Source organism: Pseudopodoces humilis, chromosome 7 (assembly GCF_049639895.1).
Source record: "Pseudopodoces humilis isolate 2021_Gansu_Grassland_sample_001 chromosome 7, ASM4963989v1, whole genome shotgun sequence".
NCBI classification, from domain to species: domain Eukaryota; kingdom Metazoa; phylum Chordata; class Aves; order Passeriformes; family Paridae; genus Pseudopodoces; species Pseudopodoces humilis.
In genome coordinates this window covers 26,860,096-26,880,839 of record NC_142206.1, presented here as the reverse complement: position 1 = coordinate 26,880,839, position 20,744 = coordinate 26,860,096, and the positions used below count along the sequence as shown (strand labels likewise).

Below are 20,744 nucleotides of genomic sequence, written 5' to 3'. Positions count from 1 at the left end.
TTTTTTTTTAATGTATATTCTGCTGCCAAGGTATGAAATGGGTATGAAGGGATCTTAGGCTGGTCTGGAGAACCCATGTAGAACTAATGTTGGTAGATTTCTTGATTAAGTTAACATTTCTTTAAAGTAAAAGAAAGAAAAATAATATGGCTCCAATATGAGCTATGACTGTAAAGGCAGACAGTGTAGGATATCCAGCCAGCAGGATAACAAAGGCAAAGCTTTCAGTATACTACAGGTGATCATACCAGAAGAAAAACATTTGAGAAAAGTATCCCTTGAAGAGCAGAGACAATTACCATCACTGCAGGAACACATGCCAAGATACATGCACACCTGACACACATTCACCTGCAGTTCTGATGCTGATTGTGAAGTCCACTCTCACCTTGCACATATGGTCCTGTTTCAGGGTGTTCTCGAACTCGAAGTGTGTAGGGTTTCTTTCTGTCTGACTGTTTTAACAGGTCTCGGACACGCTCATTATAGATTTCAAGAAAACTGAAAAGGAAAAAAAGGGGAAAGTTAAATCCATTCAACTAAAAACAAAACAAAAGGCATAACTGTATACTTAGACAATGTAACTGACTCTTACGTAGATTTTTGCACTAGTGGCCTCAAATCCCCAGATTTTCAAACACAGTGCTTTATTAGGTCCAAGGGAATGATGAATAAGACAGGTATGTAGGATCATGGCTCAATTTAGAAGTTATAAAAAGCAAGTAAATTTTCACTGCATTCCTATTTCAGCTGTTTATACAAAAGTGAACAGTCAGCATCCAAAGAACTATTCTTAGATGGAAAACTAAACCCAGTGTTTTCTCATCATTCCTCTGTGTTTTTCCCCTCATTCCAAAACAACCATCTTTTAAGAAAACAGAAACAAAATTTACTAGTCTTTACTTTGATCACAGGAGTATGTTGTTAAAAGCTTCCATATTGTTGTCCAAAACAGTGACACACTTACCTGACCTTTACCCTGCACGATGCCATCTGGTCTGAGTAATCATTCTTCCTTGAAAAGAGGCCCTTCACAAATGAGAAGTTTATGTAAATTTAAAATACATTAAGAAAATCTATCTGCTTAAACAAATGCAAGTGAAGAAAAAAAAAATACCTCACATATACGAGGTGTCAGCCCAATGGATGCCTTCAAATAATAAACAGAAAAAAAATTAAATAATATGTTTTCCAACACTCATGCAAACCCTATTTTTAAACAATAGTCAAGTTATAAGAAAAAGACAGAATCATAGTGCAGTAATGGCTGTGTAGTGAATTTCAACACAAACAGCCATGGAGTGTAGTTCAGAACAGCATGGCTATCTATACCAAAAGTAATTTTAGAGCAATGTACACAGCATTGATGAGAAGTTCAGAGGCTTGGGTTAAATCTAAAAGCTGTTTGATGTAATGATACTGGACATGTCTGTGTCAGAGCTGTTGCTAGATGAAGCCAGGCCAACACTGAAACTAGCTTGATTGCTCATGAATATGTTTGGGTTTTCCTTATTCTACTTTTATTTCTTCATGCTATGGCATCACAGAGGAGCCTTGGAATAGCTTTATATTCTAGTTCTATAAACTTTGTCTCTCAGAGAGAACAGGATATGGGGCTGTTAACAATACCCAGACTAGGTGATTTAAATTTTGCCCAAAGAGTCTACACAGCACTGAAGTAACAGTGTGGTTTTGTGTGATGAATTCTCCTTAGGATGATTGCTCACACTTTAGTGACTCCAGGGCCAAGGCAGCCTGGGAAAGACACCAGGGCTTAGGTAGATTCTGCTTGCTGAATAGCATGAAAGGCTCTATTCAAAAGGCACACTTGAAACCGTGTTACAAGAAGAAAATCCAGGTTCATCAAGTGGACCACCATGGACAAAAAGTTCTGTTTATACCAGATACTGGAACACTGCTTCACAGTGAGTACATGTTATTAAAGATCAGTTAAAAGCAGTATTGCATAGGAGAAATAAATGATTTTTAAAGCAAGAAATCTCTTAGAAACACAACATTATTTCCTTGAAATATGATTTCCTTGAAAATAATGATATTTTCGAGTTGTGGCCATTCTGAATTGCTAAGATTCAAAAATTTTCAAGATAGGGTAATATAAATATCCTAGTTTGCCACCTATTAACCCAAATTTTAACAATTCTTCAGGCTTATATGGCATAAAACTTGGTTTCACATAAAATTAATAGAGAATCTGGTAAGAATGTAACTAAATCCTATTGTTGATGTCTACTGAGAAAATAAAATTTTAAAAATCCAAACTCTTGTCAAAAGAACAAACTATGTTAGAACAAGCCTCTTTGGGGTTAAAAACTTTCTGCCCTTATTTTGCCTTAAAAACAGAATCCCATGGATGTAGGAAATACAGGTCCACTTATGCAAACTATTAATTTATTTATTCTTTTTTAGCAGTATGTTTCACCAACAGCTAAGAATATTCTTGGATAAAAATCGAATTGTCTTCTGTTACACAAAACACAGGAAATCATCAATTGACTCCATCAATCTGAGTAACAAGATTAAAATGCACTTTAGGTGATGCCTGGTAAAAAAATCTAAAAATGTAACAGCTTCTGTAAATTTCATTCAAATGCATGTCAAAACTGGAAGTGAAGTATTTCCACAGGCCAATATTCCAAGTAATATTCAAGCCTCTTTCAAAAGTATTACTGTGAATTGCATTCTATTTTATTTGTGAAATTAACTTTATCTCAGCATAGGTCAGATTGCCAAAATATCACATAGGAATGAATACTTTGTATTACCTTGGGCTACAGTTTCTAAAATCCAGAACTATTCCAGGGTATTGATTTTTTTGTCCTCTAACTCTGTGATAAGATTCATATGTAGTAAGTATATTATCTAAAAATAAATATTCAAACTACACCACAATTTCTAATATTTTACATGATACTCTATTTTTAAGTTAAATTTAAAGGCTCTCATTTTATAAACTTAAAAATGGAATAAAACATGTATAAGCATTGTGTTCAACAAGCACTACAACCACCATTTAAAAATAAAGCAGTGTTTCTGCTAGACATCCTGCCCTAAGTTTAAAATGAGTGGTGTAACTCACAGGTGTTCCCATCATTGTGTAAGTTTTTCCTGAGCCTGTCTGTCCATATGCAAAGAGGCAGATGTTGTATCCTCTAAATGCACCAGACAACACAGAAGTGCCAAGGTCCTGGAACACCTGAAAAGACCAAGAGAAATAAAGCAGACCATGAACAATATATCTCCCTGTAAACATTCTTCATTACCTGCAGATCTTACTTCTTTAATAGTAATATATCTTGCTCCTTTAATAACTCCATGGGAACAAGGATCTTCACACATTTGTCTTTCTGTTTTGTCAGACTCAATGCTGAGTGCTCAGCATTCACTTGTTAGATCTTCCTTAAGATACTAGTGTATATATATATATATATATACACACTGATATACATATATATATATACACACACACCAAGCATAGTGCTGACAAGTAGAAGTAGTGTTTAAGTGCTTCCCTGCCTGCTATCTCTTATTTTATATTCAGACTATGTGAATTCTTGAGGATCTTTCCTACCCTGAGCATTTACAGTTCTCATCATAAATGTGACAGAAAGGTATGATCAAGGCTCTTTGATGCAATTACATAAATTCAGCATCGGAATTACAGATCAGAAGCAAAGCAAAGTCTAGCCTGCACACAGATTTCACCCAAGCAATATTTCTATCTGTCTCACCTGGTCTGTACGTGACTCCACCAGAGGCTACATGCTTTATCTTCTCCTCACACTAAACACACAGTGACCTGTCTTTTTCTGCTCATTGCATTACAGAGCCAGGACCTGTTATCACCAAATCCTTGTCAGCCTCTCAGGACTTCCAAAGCTTGCACTGGTCCTACTGTGGCTGCTAAAGCTGGACCAACACTGCCAAACTACCCATTCAACAAGGTCTGACCAGTTATTCCTTCTGCTTTCCCTGCTCCTTCTTTTTTCTTTTTGATCCACAGGTGACCCACATTGTCACCATGCTCTCAGGACATCAAAGCCTTGCCCCAGACCAGCTCAAAGGACACTTAGTAAGGTTTGCCAGGAAGTGCATTGTGGATCAAAAGGTTCCAGCAGGCAGGCTGCCAACCCTTCTGCACACTTTGGCCTTGCAAAAGAGAGGTTACAAGCTTTAATGCTTTTACTGTTCACATAGAAAGCTGGTCTGTATATATAGAGAGATGCATAGGATTTCACTGTTTTAGTGCTGCAAAATCTCATCCAATGCCAGATTCCAAAGAAATCTCATCATTTGCTTCTCCAATGGCCAGATAAATGTACTAAAACTGATACAAAAATCAATAGAAAAAAAAAAAATCATAGATATCACCGCCTTACCTAAACTGCCCAGAAAGCAGATTGAAAATCCTCTCCTAAGACTTTAGTTTTCAGATCATATTTCAACTCAGACTAGAACAAGATGCTAATTTCCAGCTGAAGAATTAATAACATTCCTATTTGGCAAAATGTGACTACCCCTGTTTGTATTTGAATATATGGCATGTCAGAGCCATCTGCTTCACCTGAATTATCAGCTCAAGAAACTTTTCCATTCAAAGCACACAGAGAAAGCCAAGAGCAGAACACTGGGATACAAATGTAATAGACAAGGGATAAAAAAAAAAGATAGAGACAAACCCTCCAGTCACTACTGGAGGCCATTAAGAAACAGAGGTGAAGCTTTGGAGTGGCTGACCTGGACTTCACAGCCAGCAACCTGGAGGGAAAAAAAGAAACAGGAGAATTTGGGATATTTGAGTGGGGGGGGCCTGCAAGGCCGTGTAAAACTCACCAAGGAATGTTTAAGGTGAGGGACTTTAATTAGGAGTAGAGTCCAAGCTGATGGTCAAGGGATTCAGGGCAGGGGTGTTTCTGAGCACAGGCACATTTGCTTGTGAGCAGCAAATTGGGCTATCAGGCAGGTAGAAGCCCTGCAGAGAGGTTAAAAGGGCTCAAGGTCCAAGAAAAGTTATTCTCATGTGAATTCTCCAGTGAACTCAGTAGAAGTACCACTAGGATCTCTTCCCTACCTGGTTAGCACATAAATCTTGCAGGATATCTCTAAGACAGGATACTTAAGTTCAAAGGAGAAAGTTCCTCCTGTGTGAGCACCTCAACGAAACCAGTAGCTGAGAATGTGAATATAAGGGGCAGGAGGAAAGAATCTGATCTAAATCTAAAATCTAAAAAGAGGGCAAGAATTAGTTCTGCAGACTGTCAGAGGGCCAGAGTCAAGCAGTATAAAGGACTAAGAAATTGCAGGATGAATTATCTTGAAGTAAGGGGAGCAAGGCAATACTGTGCCCATTTCAGAGTATCAACATTGAATAAATTCAGGAATTTTGCATGGCTCATTGTACTAAAAGCAGCTGGAGGACTCCATATCAATTTAGAAACCCATACTTCACATGGCAGAACCGCTTACAACAGGGATAAATGCAGCCTAGAGAAGTATCTTGATTCTGTGATAGCTTCCTCATTAAATGCTGTCCTCCTTTCTGAAGGTTCATAATGGATCTTCGAGAGTTAGTAACTGAGCTAAGTATTATAAAATGAAATCTTCACAGGTGGCAAACTTTCAGGACAGCAACACCAATCAATGTCATCTGGACATTGAAGCTGATATTTTAGAATAACAGCATTTCAGCTCTTTCTCTGTTGTTGAAACTTTTGTACAACGTTGTGCAATTCATTTAACATTTTCATGGCTCAGTTTTCCTACAGATAAAGTAGGAATAATGCTATCCATTAGCAGAAGATTGTGGGATGTTCTCACTAGTGTTCATAAAACTCCTTGCAATTTTACAACATCCATAGCAATTTAAGCCAACCATGCAAATTATTGGGCATCCCCTCTCTCCAAGAGAGCCTTGGACTCTCAGAAAGAAGAACTTCTAACTCCACACTCTCAGTTAAAGCTGCTACACTTATTCTGTATTAAATACACATGGTTACTCAAACACTTTAGTTCAAATATGTCTCAAATCAGAACTTTTTTTAATTAGGTCTTGAGAGAAGACATAATACAAACAAAACTGGATTCTCTGAAAACAATGACATAACCCTAGGATAGTGATGCATCAGAATCTCAAAAAATTATTTACTGAACTTCTAGTAAAAGCTGATTTGTACTGTTTAATTTTTGTTCTTTCTGGTACATTACTCTCCTTTTGTGAGGATAAGTTACAATTAATTTAATTGAATACAGCCTCAATTTAGTCAGAAAAGCCTCTTTGTTTTGGTGTACTGCAGAAAAAATGGAGAAGTTGAATCACAGCAATAAATTTATTACTTGCTTAAAAAGGAAGGAGAGTGAAATCAAAGCTTTCTCTAATATCAGAGGCATTAGTCCAAATACCCATTAGCAATAACAGTTGCAGATTATACAAAAAGTCCTCTAATTAATCATTCTGGGCATATGTACTAACATATTTCATGATACAATAGACTGAATCACAAATTTTGCTGATCACGAGGTGAGGGTGGCAGGGAAAAGAAGAATCTTCTGGGATTATTCCAAGTCTCACATTTTAAATGAAACTTCAGGAAGATGAGGTTTTTCAAGGAACACGAGTTGGATATGGTTTCCTGCAGAGAACACACCATTTGGCTGAGACAACGCTGTCTTCCCTGCATGGCTGCTCTGTGTGACTGGCACTGCTCACTTTGTTCCGTGCAAGAACGAGCCTTTCAACAAAGCCCTAACTGCCTCTGCCATGTCTTTTCCCTGCACTTGCCCAGCTGTATGTGGTCCATACCCCATGGTGTTCTGTGAAATATTCTATAATTTATCACTTGTCAACAGTCCTAACAGCGGAAAAAAACCCCATGCCTTTCTGAAAAAGTTGTGAGAAGGCATTAAGACAACTGTCCAGTTATCACCATCGAGTTAATCCTATTTAAAACTGAAGACTAGAAAGACTGACTATTTATTTCTTTTGAAATACAAATGTATTAGAGGTTAAATGAATGTGCCACTCAGCAAACAGCCTCAGAAACTCTTTAGGAAATCGAAAATTATGAAGTATGAAGTCAGCATGAAACACAAAGTAAATCCACACCAAAAATTTGCAGTTTGTATCAAGTCACCCCTGACATGAAAATTAGGATTTACTACTCAATTCAAAACAAAATAAACATCGGTAGAACAAACTGAGATATGGTTTTGGGTTGCTTCTTCAAGAATGCTTGAGAATTTTAACCTTTTCCACACAGTCCATTTTTAAAATGATGTATGAGGAATATCAATTGTCTAACCAAAAGATAAAATTTGGAGGAGCCTCAGAGATTTCAAAGAAGGATACAATACCACCTGTCCTAAGAAACAGTGATGACCAAGTGACAAAAGACATTTCTTCTTCCCATTGCATGAATCTTTATAAAGTGAGTTTCACAATACTAAAGTAGTAAAGCTCTTCCTTTTTAAAAAGTGGAAACATATTTTGCAATTAGATTTGTGCGTAATAAGCATAACAAACTTTTTCACTACCAGGAGATTTGAAAGAGATGAGCAGCAATCTGTTCTGATTATTTCCCATTTGGACAGCAGAATCAGAAATCTTCTCTCAGCTCTCGTTTTCTAGCTTAAAAGTCAAAATTTATAGTGTTTTTTTTTACATCTTTCTTAAATAATGACTTTGCAAGGCACTGAAAAATACCTTATTTATTAGCCTGAGATAATGTCACATTTTATCACATTAGACCTGCATGTCTGTGTATAAGTATGGATTAGCAGATAGATGACTGTATTTTTTTTTTGGAATATATTTTGTTCTACTGCTAAGAAGTAAAATATGACATGGACCAATTACTCACCAAAAGTGGAAGAACTTTCAGATTTCTTTTATTAACAGTAATGATTAGAGACTTTAGTTTACACTGAAATTTTTGCTCAGATATTAAAATTGTGAAGCCTGTTGTTTTCAAATTCTTCTTTTTAAAAAGGCCTATTTATTTTTGAAAAAAAAAAGTTTTAGCATATTCTATTTCTCCCAACTACCTGTGCATATTATAAAAACTTTTTTCTTTTATATTCTCTGACTTCTTAGTTATTTTCAAACCAATGGCCTGTGGATATTCCCTTGAATCTACGACCTCTCTGTGACACACACTAAGACAGACAATTGTGTTGGCTGTCAGTTTTTCTTTTATTCCTCCAAAAGGTTGGAGATAATTAAACTGTTCTCTAATGCATGAGATTCAAACTAATGCTACTGACTTTGCAACACAAGGCTCAGTTAATATCAATACCTTTGACTGTTCTAGGAATTACTATGCATTGAATAGATCCACATCTAGCACAGCTGATGACAACAAATACATATTTTACAATGTAAGTGGAAGGGGCTCTCTTTATTCTCTGATAGTGTCCCTCTTACACTAACAAACGCTTTAATTTTGAAGATAATGGAGTCATTCTATCAGAAATGAAGGTTTGGCAACATGAATTTCTTGAGCATAAAACTTTCCTTCCTTAATCCAATCAGAACATGGATTGCAAGAAGAAAGGAAAAGAAATTGTTTCAAATGACAGTTAATTGACTGTTAAGCTTTGGGGTTTAGTAATTTGGGAAATGGAATGTTTTTCCAAGTCACTCATGCTAAGTCTCAGAGTCACATAAAAAAAAAAAAAATCCAGTAAATTTCCAGGTACAGCATGTAATGCCAGGTTTGCCAATGTAAAAAATGAATATTAATAAATAAGCATTTTCTGTCACTTGGGGTTTTTTTCCTCTAAGTAATTTCTGGTAAATAAGACTTTCATTTTGCTTTGAGAACAATGAACAAGCAAGGACCAAAGCAGAGGAAAAGGGAGGGGAAAGCAGAAGGAGGAAGCTACAACTTTTATGAGCAACAAGTTAACAGAATAGTTTATCAAGTCTTATTTGGACAGCACCCATTTACTTATTGCCAATGTCTGAAATCGTCAATGTATAATAGTCACTCTAGGACACTAAATCCAACTTGGAAACCTCAAATTTCAAGAGAGTTTATTTGGTAAAGGCCAAAAAAAGGAATAAAGAAAGGATTTTTTGAATAAATAAAATTTGTACTTATTAAAGGCATAGTCTACAAACATCAACACTGACAAGTCACCAAAAGCAATCCAGTTTTACTGCAAAACATTAGGCTAAAGTTAGGATACTAAGATAAATTCCCACAGCTAATAACCAGGAACAAAATCAAAAGACAATTATCTTCTTGGACAGCACAATTTAAAAATAGCCTTTAAAATATCCCAGTTTAATGAAAATGGAAAAGACTCAGCTGAAGCAAGACACACAGTCAAAAGCTACTTTTGATGACAGAACCAACAAGTCACTTTATAAATGCTGAGAAAACTCAACAGCCTTATTTCCATTAACGATTTGCCTTGCAAACAAGATAAGGGAAAACTTCCTCATCAGTAGGTAGAAAGCTTCAGAGTACCAAGACAACTGCAGCAGACACAGCTATGAAATGAATTAAGTATTAAGGAGGTGCTGTTATGTACTATGCAAACAAAATCACACTCAGGTCAGTGTGTCAATAGGTCAGGGCAGTCTGAGTAACTGCATGAAGTCTAAGAGGCTCCATCCTGCAGGGTCTGTTTGCCACAGCCTCCACTGTGAGCTACAGACATGCTGCATCTCGTATTTCCTGTGTTGTCCTTCCAGAATTTTGCCTCAAGCTGTTGCTGTTTGGGTTATAACTAAATTGTATTTAATGACATTGCTGCTACATCTCAAACGAAGCATCCAAGACTCAGATCTAAGGTGAAAAAAAAAATAACCTAGTAGAATTATACAGAACTAAGCAATTCCTGCCAAAATAATGAAAACCTTCGTCCCACAACCTTTAAAAACCCCTTAATTAATTTAAATAAAAAGGCAGAAAGAGAATGCAAGGAAGGAATACATAAAAACAAATCTAGGAAGTTGTTCCAACAATGCAAGGCTTTTTCTGTTTTGTCTTAACAAATATTAAACAAGTGTCAGCCGAAGGGCTTTCTGTACATGGTCAGAGAAAGCACAAGCAAAGGGAAGCACATTATGCTGATCAGTTGCTCAGAAGCCTCTACTGTGACATTTGGATTACTTCAGCAACATTACTTCTTGGTTTGAATGGGATAAAGCGGAAGGGGGGAAGGCATCGCTTGGTTAGTTTGGGAACGTTTTTTCTCTCTTAACAAGAGGCCACAGCTTCACAACCAGGATTATTTCTTTTCCTTCTCTCTATCCTGCCTTTTCAGTTTCTTTTTCCCAGTCCAACCGGAAGCAGGGCTGTGAAAGGGACGGCTTCTCTCCAGCTCAAGAAGCTTGGCTCCTGGCAGAGGCATTTGCACCAGAACTTAAGAGACAGTTCTGTTCTTGGCTCTGCCAACAGACTTCCAGTGTGTCTTTAAATCCCTTTGTGCTTTAATTCTCCCACTGAGAGACAACAATGACTTCTTTGTTCATCTTATCAGGTGTAATTTTTTTTCCAGTGGAAAAACTGTCTACTCTGTGTGGTAATGGTCGTACATACACACTAAATTTAACAGCGTGAAAGTTCAAGTTTGATTAAGGTAATTAGGAGAAACCATGAAATAAAAGTACTAGAGAAAGTCACAGATAGCATGTGACAAATCTATTGTTCTTCTGGGTGGGGGGAACAGGAGGGAGAATATTGGATTCTGATTAGGCTGAGTAGTAGCTTTACATTCCTGCCATTTTATTGCTGAATTATATAATCATGAAAATACACCTTATTCACTCATTAATCATTAAAAAAAAATCTCATAGTGGAAAAAAAGGGGAAAAAAATCTGTGCTTACCACATCAGTCTAATTTATAAATGTTCTGATAGAACCTGAACTTTTAAAAGTTCTGAACTGCTTCATCACCAAGGGCACAATTCCTCTCTACTTAATTTTTTCTTTTTTTATAAAATTGCTGATATTCTGCTGTAAACATCAGCTTGTGTATTTTCATCTACCCGTACAAAAGCACATACCTCTCATCTATTTTCCTTTCCAAAAGGGATTCCTATTGTGTTATCACTGATTTATAGAAGAGAAATTTTAATGTAATAGCCATATAATCCAAACTCTACAGCATTTGATACTCCATCAATATTGATCTAGCTCAGTCCAGCTATATTTATCATAATAAAGCTTTCTACAGTGGAAAACACCTGACAATTTTTTGGCTTTATTAATGAATACTTTAAGATTCACACACATAATTTTGGGGTTTTTAAAACTAGATAAAAACCAGTAAGCATCCTTAGGGAAAGGAAGAAGATTGGATGCAAATGGCCAGCAGCACACAACTTGCAATACTGTCTACAAACCACTTAATGAGAAACTAAGTGGTTTCATTTCTCTGTCCCAAGAACCTGGGACCAGCTTTGAGTGCTGGATTGGATGTCAGAGGTATGGATTTAATTTCTGTGCATCTCCAAGAGCAGAACAGTAACACTGTGACTTAGACCAGTGCCAGCAATACCCCATGAAGGAAAATTTTTCCTGAGTGAATTCTGGGCCAGACCATTCAATAATGGAACCATGGGGGAAGCTAAAATCTTTAGCTTTTCAAAATCTAGCAAAGGCTAATGTCACAGCTGGAAAAAGCAACACAATATTCTCTACAGTCCCACTGTTTACTCCACAGCCAGGTGTTTAAGACATCTCATTCCCATGCCCCAGATATTACTTCATGCCAGAAAAATAATGTAAGTTGTCACTTTAAATGTTCTGATACCATTGTTATCTGTGCCTGAATGACCACTGAAAAGAAAAAAAGAATTAAAAAAGTGCAGAGCAGTTGTACTGATATCCTTCTAAAATGAGCAAAATAAATACTGTGAGAGCTAAGTGGGTTTTTTTATACTCAATTATATCTTTCTTGCAATGAAGAGAGCAAGGAATAAATAATGGATTATAATGAAGTTATAAATATCCTGCATTTTCTCCCACCACCGCTAGCTCTTGGCTAAGATCCCAGGTCATTAGCGGATGTCTGTGATTCCATGTGAAAGGAAAATAAAGAAAAAGAACATAAAATCACTAATTCTTTTTGTACAAGACAGCAGAGATAAATACCAATTCTCATCTGTGTCTCTGAAAGTAACTGCTCCTTAATTTTGTGAGAAGGCTGAGGATGGAGTTGGAAAAAGATTGTTCCTTGACTTTATTACCAGGAGGTAGAAGAAAGAGGTAGTTTAAATATTTCATTAATTCAGTAAGGGCTAACAACTGTTTGCAATACTCAGACAAAAGCACAATGACACTATCAAGACAGATTTCTGCTTCTTTTCCCTTCAGCTGGAAATGGGTATTCTCTTTTCATATTAGATCACCAGCTCTTAAGATTACAACACTGGAAAACAATTCTTAAGCCTGTAAAATATACTTTCCTAGCAATCAGCTCATTTTTTCACCTTCATACAAGAGACCAAAATAAAGTAAAAATTAAACAAAAGAGATAGCAAGACATTGAAAATCATTATTTATATCAATAATTCTGTCAAAATGCCAGCAGAAATTCTACAAGGCATATTCTGTTCATAAAACAATCAGCAATGACTGCATTTCAATGGTACCCAAGCCCAATATAGTCACATCGTGCTTCTAGAAGTAAATTTTCTGTGTTTGGCATTGTTTAATCTGGGTAGAACCTTGGAAATACTCATGGAACTCCCTAGTGCTTGGTCTTAACTCTACCTCAGATTTCAGTTTTTTACAATTGCAATGATGAGATTTATTGGAGCCAAACTGTAAGGTGATTCTACACTAAAATATAGACATATATTCTATTTATAAATTGGGATGTTAAACAAGTTGTAGCAGGATGTTTTGTTAATAAAGCAATGCTTGTCATCTAAAAAAAACGATATGGTGTTACTGCACAGAATTGGTACTTCACCGCAACAGTTTTTTGTTTAAAAGAAATTGCACCTCCATAACTGGGGAGATGAGAAGGTTTAAAGGACACATTCTATGTTATGTTATGGTTAGGTTATGGTATATATTTTATATGTGTTATGTTTGTTATATGTTTTATGTGTTATGTTTGTTATATGTGTTATGGGATGTTATGTTATGTTACATAGCAGTTGCTTCTACGGCTGTTTCACAGGAAGAAAAAAAAAATCCTCCTAGTTTCAGGCAACAGACTTAGGAATGTATCCATTTTAATCATCAGATTTTTATTTCTGTTGCTTGCTTACTTAAAATAAAGACATAGAAGTACATGCCTTCTGACAGGGACAGTTTTTAGAATATTTGCAGGGCTTATTGGGTGCACCATAAATGGTGTAGAGAACTGGCAGGAGGGCCAGGCCCAGAGAGTGGCAGTCAATGGAGTTACATCCAGCTGGCAGCCGGTGGCCAGCACTGTTTTCCTGGGCCCAGTGCTGGGAAGCCAGTCCTGCCTAATATCTTCAACAACCTGGCCAAAGGGACTGAGTGCACCCTCAGACAGTTCACAGAGGACACTGAGATGGGTGGGAGTGCTGATCTGCTGGAGGGCAGGAAGGCTCTGCAGGGATCTGGACTGGCTGGATGGATGGACCAGGCCAACAGTGTGAGGTTCAACAAAGTGAAGCATCAGGTCCTACACAACCAACTCACACAGCACTACAGGCTGGGGAAGAGTGGCTGGAAATCTGCCCAGCAGAAAAGGACCTGGGGGTGCTGGTTGACAGCAGCTGAACATGATCCAGCAGTGCCCAGGTGGCCAACAAGGCCAATGGCACCCTGGCCTGTATCAGGAACAGTGTGGCCAGCAGGACCAGGGCAGTGATTGTCCCCCTGTACAAACCCTGCGGGCACCTCTCAGCAATATGGACATTGAGGTGCTGGAGTGGGTCCAGAAAAGGGCAGTGGAGATGGTGAAGGGTCTGGAGTATGTGTCTTATGGTCAGGGGCTGAGGAAGCTGAAGTTGTTTAACCTGGAGAAAAGGAGGCTCAGGGGAGATCTTACTGGTCTGAACAACTACATGAAAGGAGGTTGTGGTGAGGTGTGGGTGAGCCTTTTCTCCCAGATAACAAGTGACAGGATGAGAAGAAACAGCCTCAAGATGTGCCAGGGAAGGTTTGGATTGGATATAAGGAAAATTTTCTTCACTGAAAAGGTTGCCCAGGGAAGCAGTGGTGTCACCATCCCTGGAAGTATTCAAAAGATCTGTGGATGTGGCAACTGGGGACATGGCCTAGCAATGAACAAGGTGGTGCTGCATTAATGTTTGGACTCAATTACTTTAGAGGTCTTTTCCAACCCTAATAATTCTGTAGAACAGCTTGGACCTTTAAAGGTCATCTACTCCACCCACTCTGCAATAAACAGAGAACAGTGACATTTCCACTGAGAAAACTCCTTTAAAGCGGTGGGACTAATTTTATGCCTGTGTCTTGAAACACCTACCTGACTGGCCTAAACTAAAAGTGCAGTTGATGTCCACAAAAGGGACGTGAAGAAAAAATCTACACACTTTTATGAATTCAGATATGACTTCAATGTACATTGAGAAGATCAAGAATCACCAGTCAAATCCCCAAAAGCAAATTTCTTGACTTTTAGCTCTTCAAAAATTATTGCAATATTAAAGATATATGTTTGGTTTCTTTTAGAAAAAAAGAGGATATTTTCTATGGTATGTCCCACAACTTTAAAAAGAAATAAAATAAAAAATGGTTTGGAGCTACATGAAATCCTCTGGAAAAAATGTCCTTTCTAAATGTGTATGGTTTTTAGCAGTTTCCAGGAGAATCCAAGCAACAGCAGGCAATTTAAGGTGACTTTAGTCACCTTAAATTGCCTGCTGCTTAAATATGAATTGAATATGAATCTCAATTTATATTTATTGAGATTTTGGCATCCTATTCTCAACAATATATTAAGAATGAATTTTGACAGGGCTGTGGTTCAGTAAATTGTTATTTCTGCTCTTTTGCAAGGTGATTGGGGCTCTGTTCACTTCCAATTTACAAGGAGTGCACATTAACAGCCAAAGCTGCCAAGAACAGCCAAAGCTCGCCTAACTAGAAATGTTACATTAAAAAAAAAGTGCAGAGTTTCTTTTATTTCAGTTCTCCTACGATCAGAAATCAGAAATTACTGAGACTGGACAGAAATACTGCTTTATTCTGTCCTTCTCTTCCCTGCTCACTGTGTACCACACCAGCCTCAAAATTGGGCAAGACATACTGTGAAGGTGGTTCAATAGTTCATTCTATAATTTATTTAACTATCATAAAGCAAAAAGTAAGGTGGTTCATATCACCTGTAAAACTTCTTAAAAGTGTTTGTAAAATATAGAAGAATCCAACTATCCCAATGCTGTCATAGAGCAAAAGATAACGCAATATATTTTCAAAAATTAAAACATGCAGATCTTCTAAAAAACAGTAAAAAAACTCCAGGCATCAGAACCAGAGAATCTCCATGTCCCAGTTAAGGTCACATACTTGTGAGTCATTACAAGCCTAGCAATAACCAAATAATTGGTATTACCAAAATGAACAAAGACCCCTTGGCAAGCTATAAAAAAACCCCATAAATTTCATGATATTATGGACCGTGAAGAAAATACTGGAGTATCCCTCTCAGACATGGTGTTTTATGGGCTAAAAAAAAAAAAAGAAAAAGCTTTTAAAATATTCAGAGGAACATATTTGATTGTCTTAGAAAACCAGAATTTTTTCCACTAACTAATAAAATACATGAAAGGTTGTGATACAGAAAAATGAGACAGAATGAAGAAATTTCATCAGCATTAAAAACTCTTGAAGATGCATTAAATTTTATTCCTTTTAAAAATTAAGGTTTTATGCTATGCAGCACACTAAAATGGCCAAGAAATGAACAATCAATGAGCAGAGGCAGATAGCTAGATGTTCAGAAAACATATTTAGAAAGGATTGAAACACAGGATATTAATGCATTTGCAGGATTTAACTAACTAGCCACCCTTCTACATTCTTTTCAGTTTATTGGTACAACAGTCTATAATGAGGCATCAATTTTGTCACCAATTATAATTCATGATTTGCAATTTAAATGTCAGTTCTACCCCAATGTAAGTTTATTGTATTGAGCATATGCTAAATCAATAATTTTTAAATACATGTCTCAACCCTCTTTTAATACAAGTGTCTTACTACAATAAACTTACTCAGAAAAAGACAGATTCACATAAAACCCCAGGATGTTCTCAAATATGCCAACCTATTAATCTATATTTCTACTTGCACTATTTTCTCTTTTAGGTAGGGAACTGTTGAATCATTGATTCAGCTAGAAATTAATTTACTAGAGAATATTGTTTATTCAAAAGACTATTGAATATAATAACCCCATGTTCAAACTAGCAGGTGATTTCCAAACAGCTGTGCTGTGTAAGATGACCATCCATCTCCCTGCGAATTCAAAGCAGACTTCTCTCTTTTCAGTGTAATGACTTCAGCAGAAGCACTGGGTGTTTCTTACATTCAAGATCTGTATACACTGCTCTCACAGCAAAAGAAGGCCACAGCATCTGCAAATTCTTTAAAAATGCTGCCTGCTTTGATCAAAGCTGCCCAAATAGGTCAAAATACCACAGTGGACTGTACATTTTTAAGCATTTCACTTCCAACACTTCTTTTTTTATTAGTCCCTCAATTGCTTTGGAAAAGTCAAAGCCTGACTTGAAGAGGATTTTTAAAAGCACAGTTTTACAATTTTATTCTGTGTGTAGGATTGTTTCTTCTATTTCTGTTATCAAATAATTTCTCTCCCCAAGTCCTTTTCCTCATTTTTAGAAATTAATCTGTTAACCAGTCTGGCTGCAAGAAAGGCAAACTTTCTTGCAGAGTCTTTCCCAACTGTATCAGCCCCAGGAAAGCATTACAATGTGCGTGCTGCTGGTTATCTTGTGGACCACATATATTAAAAAAAAAATTAAAAAAAATCTTGATTTATTGATACTCACTATGAAGCATAAAAGGTGCCAAACTGCATGCAACAAACTTCAGCACCCAAAATTAACTCTCCACCCCTAACTCACAACCCACAACTCCTCAGCCAGCTCCCACCAGCAGCAATTTAAACATGCCCAGCCCACATGGCATGGAACAGATTATCGTGTTCAGATTATCAAGCACTCTCAGCCTCCTAGGCAGGGCGGCCACATGAAAACTGCCAGACAGAAATGGTCCTGGTCCCTGCCAGTTCCTGGGCTGTGCCTACAAATCTTCACAAATAGTACCAGCTATCCCAGGCCAAGCAGCACCAGGAACCACTCCAACAGTTTAGCACTAGGGATAATCAAGCTGCAGTGCTCATGGAATACTCCCTGACCTCAGGCAGGAGCTGGACAGATACAGCTTCAGCTTGCTATAAAGAAAAAAGAAATAAAATCAACTCTTAGCTGATAAAATGAGGGGCAAAAGATGACCTTCTAATCAAGACAAACTTCTAATCACTTTTGCTTTCCCTTTCTACTCAACATGCCAATGAAATGCAGTTGCAGAAAGCCTCTTGCATTCATAATAATTGGAATAGAAAAAGATTACATTCCATATATTGTAATAAGCAACAAAGTTATGCAAATAACATGCAGTAGGAAGTGAGACAATAACAGCATTGTGGTGTACTCAACAGAGCCAAATGCACAGAAACGATGTAAAGGGGGACATGAATAGCTGAAAGCAAGTTTCTGCAACCCTCCAAAATCTTTATGCTTTCAGACAAAATGTATCTTCAAGACATTGACAGTTCTTTTGAGTTTCTGCTGAATTTAAGTTAAAAATATAAAAGCTAACCCAGCACAGGCTTTAAATTACCTTATTCTCCACTCATAAAAAATCAAAACAGTTGCTAATTTTCTGCATAGAATTGAAAATTCAGTTTCAATTTCTTGGTTTAGACCTATAAGACACATTAAAAATAACTAAGAGATATAGGAATGTTAGCTGTCAAAAAAAACCCCAAAACAAACAAACAAAAACAAAACCAGAAACACACACAGACACAAAAAAAACCTATTGAAAAAGAACAAGTAACATCCTCAAGTTCTGGACTAGAACATTTCCTAATCATTACAGAAATGAGATTATTTTTGGCTTTAAAATGATAACTAGCTCCACCAAACCCTTTCACTTGATTGGAATTTGAATGTGCTAGAACACAAAGAAACCATCATTATTTCAATGATCAATTCCTATCAACTCTCTCCCTAGATCTTTAACATGATTCAGTCTTTTCTCCTACTTCAAAACAGCTATGAGAAATGCTCTTCTGTCTAATAAAAAAAAAGAAAAAGAAAGTCATAAAAAAGACAAAAGCAGGTAGGTTTCAGACCTTGCTTAGGTAATGAAAAGGTCAGTAAATACAGAGAGTCATGCATTTTGAAGCAGAACTTGTGCTCTGTTAGGAAACAGGTTAAAACATGCCTCAATTAGAAATATATTATTCACTCATGACTTACGCTGGCCATTACTTTCAGTTGTTAAGAAACAATACAACTAAGAGCATCAAAATAAGAGAGGCTGGGGGAAAAAAATTGCCTTAGAGCACAAAGTAAAGCATTATGAGGACTTCTGCGTGGCATGCATGATGTAGAGTAACCTGAGCTATCCACCATGAATCACCAACAGCATTGGCTCCGCGCAGGGAGGTCCTGGAGATGGTGGGACAGGCAGACACAGCTCCAAAGCTCCAGCATGTGCAGCACAATGCCAGCTGCTAAAGGAGCACTTTGTGGTTCTGCAGGTGGAACTCAGAGATGCACCTCTCTTGCCCCCAAAGGAGAGGTGACACCATGTAAGAGACACCACAGCTTTCAGGGACATAATGTAAGCAAAGTTTTGGATCATTCTTTCAAGGACTGAGGTCACTCATTGGTTGTGTGGCAAAGTGATTACTGCGGTCTTTACTGTCCTGGTCATAGACCAGTCCCAGTAGGACTTGCTTCAAAATACTGAATCATTGCTCAGAGGTTTTTGACTTTTAAAATCCATCAGGAAATCTCATTTTTTCACAGTGAGAATTACAACATGTAATACCCATGAAACTTTCAACATAGATGCTCCAGCAAAAAAAAAAAGCTTATTTATTCCTAAAACTACATGCAGCTACTCAAATTCACTTTCTGCTATCATAAAAAGACACACTCAGCAAAACGCAGCCCAAGATAAGACATTTGCTCCCTTTGTTCTGTTCCTCTCCAAAGTAATTGTTTTTTTCATGGATGATGCATTCCTGAAGCCCAGCTTAAATGTGCTATGAGAGATCTTTTACTAAAATTAAGATCTGGACAAAACTTGCAGAACATTTATGGATTTGGAAAATTTGAGCTACCAAAACAAAAAGTGTAAAGCAGTCTTGCACCAGTAATTTGGGCTCTCCCATTTAGTCATATTTGAAATGAAACAAAATCCAGAGATGCAGACAGTTCTTCAAAATAACATGGGAAATGGAAATAAACTTCCCTGAAGGTACTTTACATTGAATAAACAATTCACTACCATTTTCTCTCTCCAGTTCTCCAGTGCTAACTAGAAAAGGCTTCCCTTACCCACCTTTATCTAGGAAATCCTAATAAATTAAAAATCTATAAATATAAAAAAAACCAGACCACTTTAATTAACACTGGTCCGGATTCTCACACTTTGTTGGATTAATTTTTCAGACCTTGCTGTTTTATTTGTAGGTCTGTCACTTGGGGTGGGATGAGGCACATACTCTTTAGAGAGACTTGACTCTTTGTAAGGAAACCTGCCAACAATACCATAAAAGCACTAACCATCGATACAATCCATATATACACACTCTGAAGCACATATGTGTGAACAGGAAAGGGATGGCTGAAAATGGATAACACTTGCAACAACAGTAGAGCAGAAACTGAGATCTATTTTAATATTATTAGGTATAATTTGAAAGCAACTGGTCCTTACAGGCACACACAAAAAGCTCCCCATCAATTCAGGAAAGTATTTGTTGCCATTCAGCATCTCAAGAATAAGACCTATCCAGCAAAGTCTGATTCAAATGGTCCACTCCAAAACTTATTAATCAACTATTTCATGTGACAGCGATGTAATTTGATAAGACACCCTTCAAAATACATCTCTGAATCTAAAACAGAGAATATCACCTCCCCTCCTTCAGATGAGAATGTCCTGATATTGTAACACTGAAGTTATAAAGAGTGAGAACTTTTCCATACTGGTGTGTTAGGGTAAGGAAACCTAAACTGATACTCAGGATTTCAATTTTGATGTGCTGAGGCTACTTGTAAGCATTTCCAGAGTGAATTAATTTTATTAATCTCCACTCTGTCTTACACAATGTAAAGGAACTGCCATCAGAACCTGCTTTGTCAGAAAAGCCACAACTGAATGGAGATGTTAATTTTGCTTTTCAATGCAAGGTCTCAAGGGCAGGCTTTCTTGTTGATTAAAAACAAAGCTGAATAGGGAGTCAACATGCAGGTGCTCAGATACAGCCAAAATGATGATTCATTCAGTTAGTGTTGAAGGTCACACACACATATCTCCTTGAGGCATATCATCTTCGTTAACAGAAAAATATAAAAGTCAGCTACTATTGGAGATAAATAAAGTGAGCACAAATTCACAAAAAAGAGAAGGGTTGCTTTTTGCTATAATAGAAAAGAACAACTGCTGATCATACCAAACACTTTAATGAACAGTGAAACTGGACACATGCATATTGT

At 37.1% G+C, this 20,744-nt stretch overlaps 1 protein-coding gene across 1 annotated transcript in view; it reads right to left on the bottom strand.

Annotated features, from left to right (window-relative positions):
• The window catches only part of STARD9 (StAR related lipid transfer domain containing 9), a 96,158-nt gene that overhangs the window by 52,626 nt on the left and 22,788 nt on the right, over positions 1-20,744 (bottom strand). Inside the window, exons 4-7 of the mRNA XM_014251875.2 lie at positions 3,098-3,214; positions 1,118-1,150; positions 968-1,029; positions 389-501 (exon numbers count right to left, since the gene is read on the bottom strand). Coding sequence (XP_014107350.2) covers positions 389-501; positions 968-1,029; positions 1,118-1,150; positions 3,098-3,214 — 325 coding nt within the window. The remainder of the gene's footprint in view (positions 1-388; positions 502-967; positions 1,030-1,117; positions 1,151-3,097; positions 3,215-20,744) is intronic.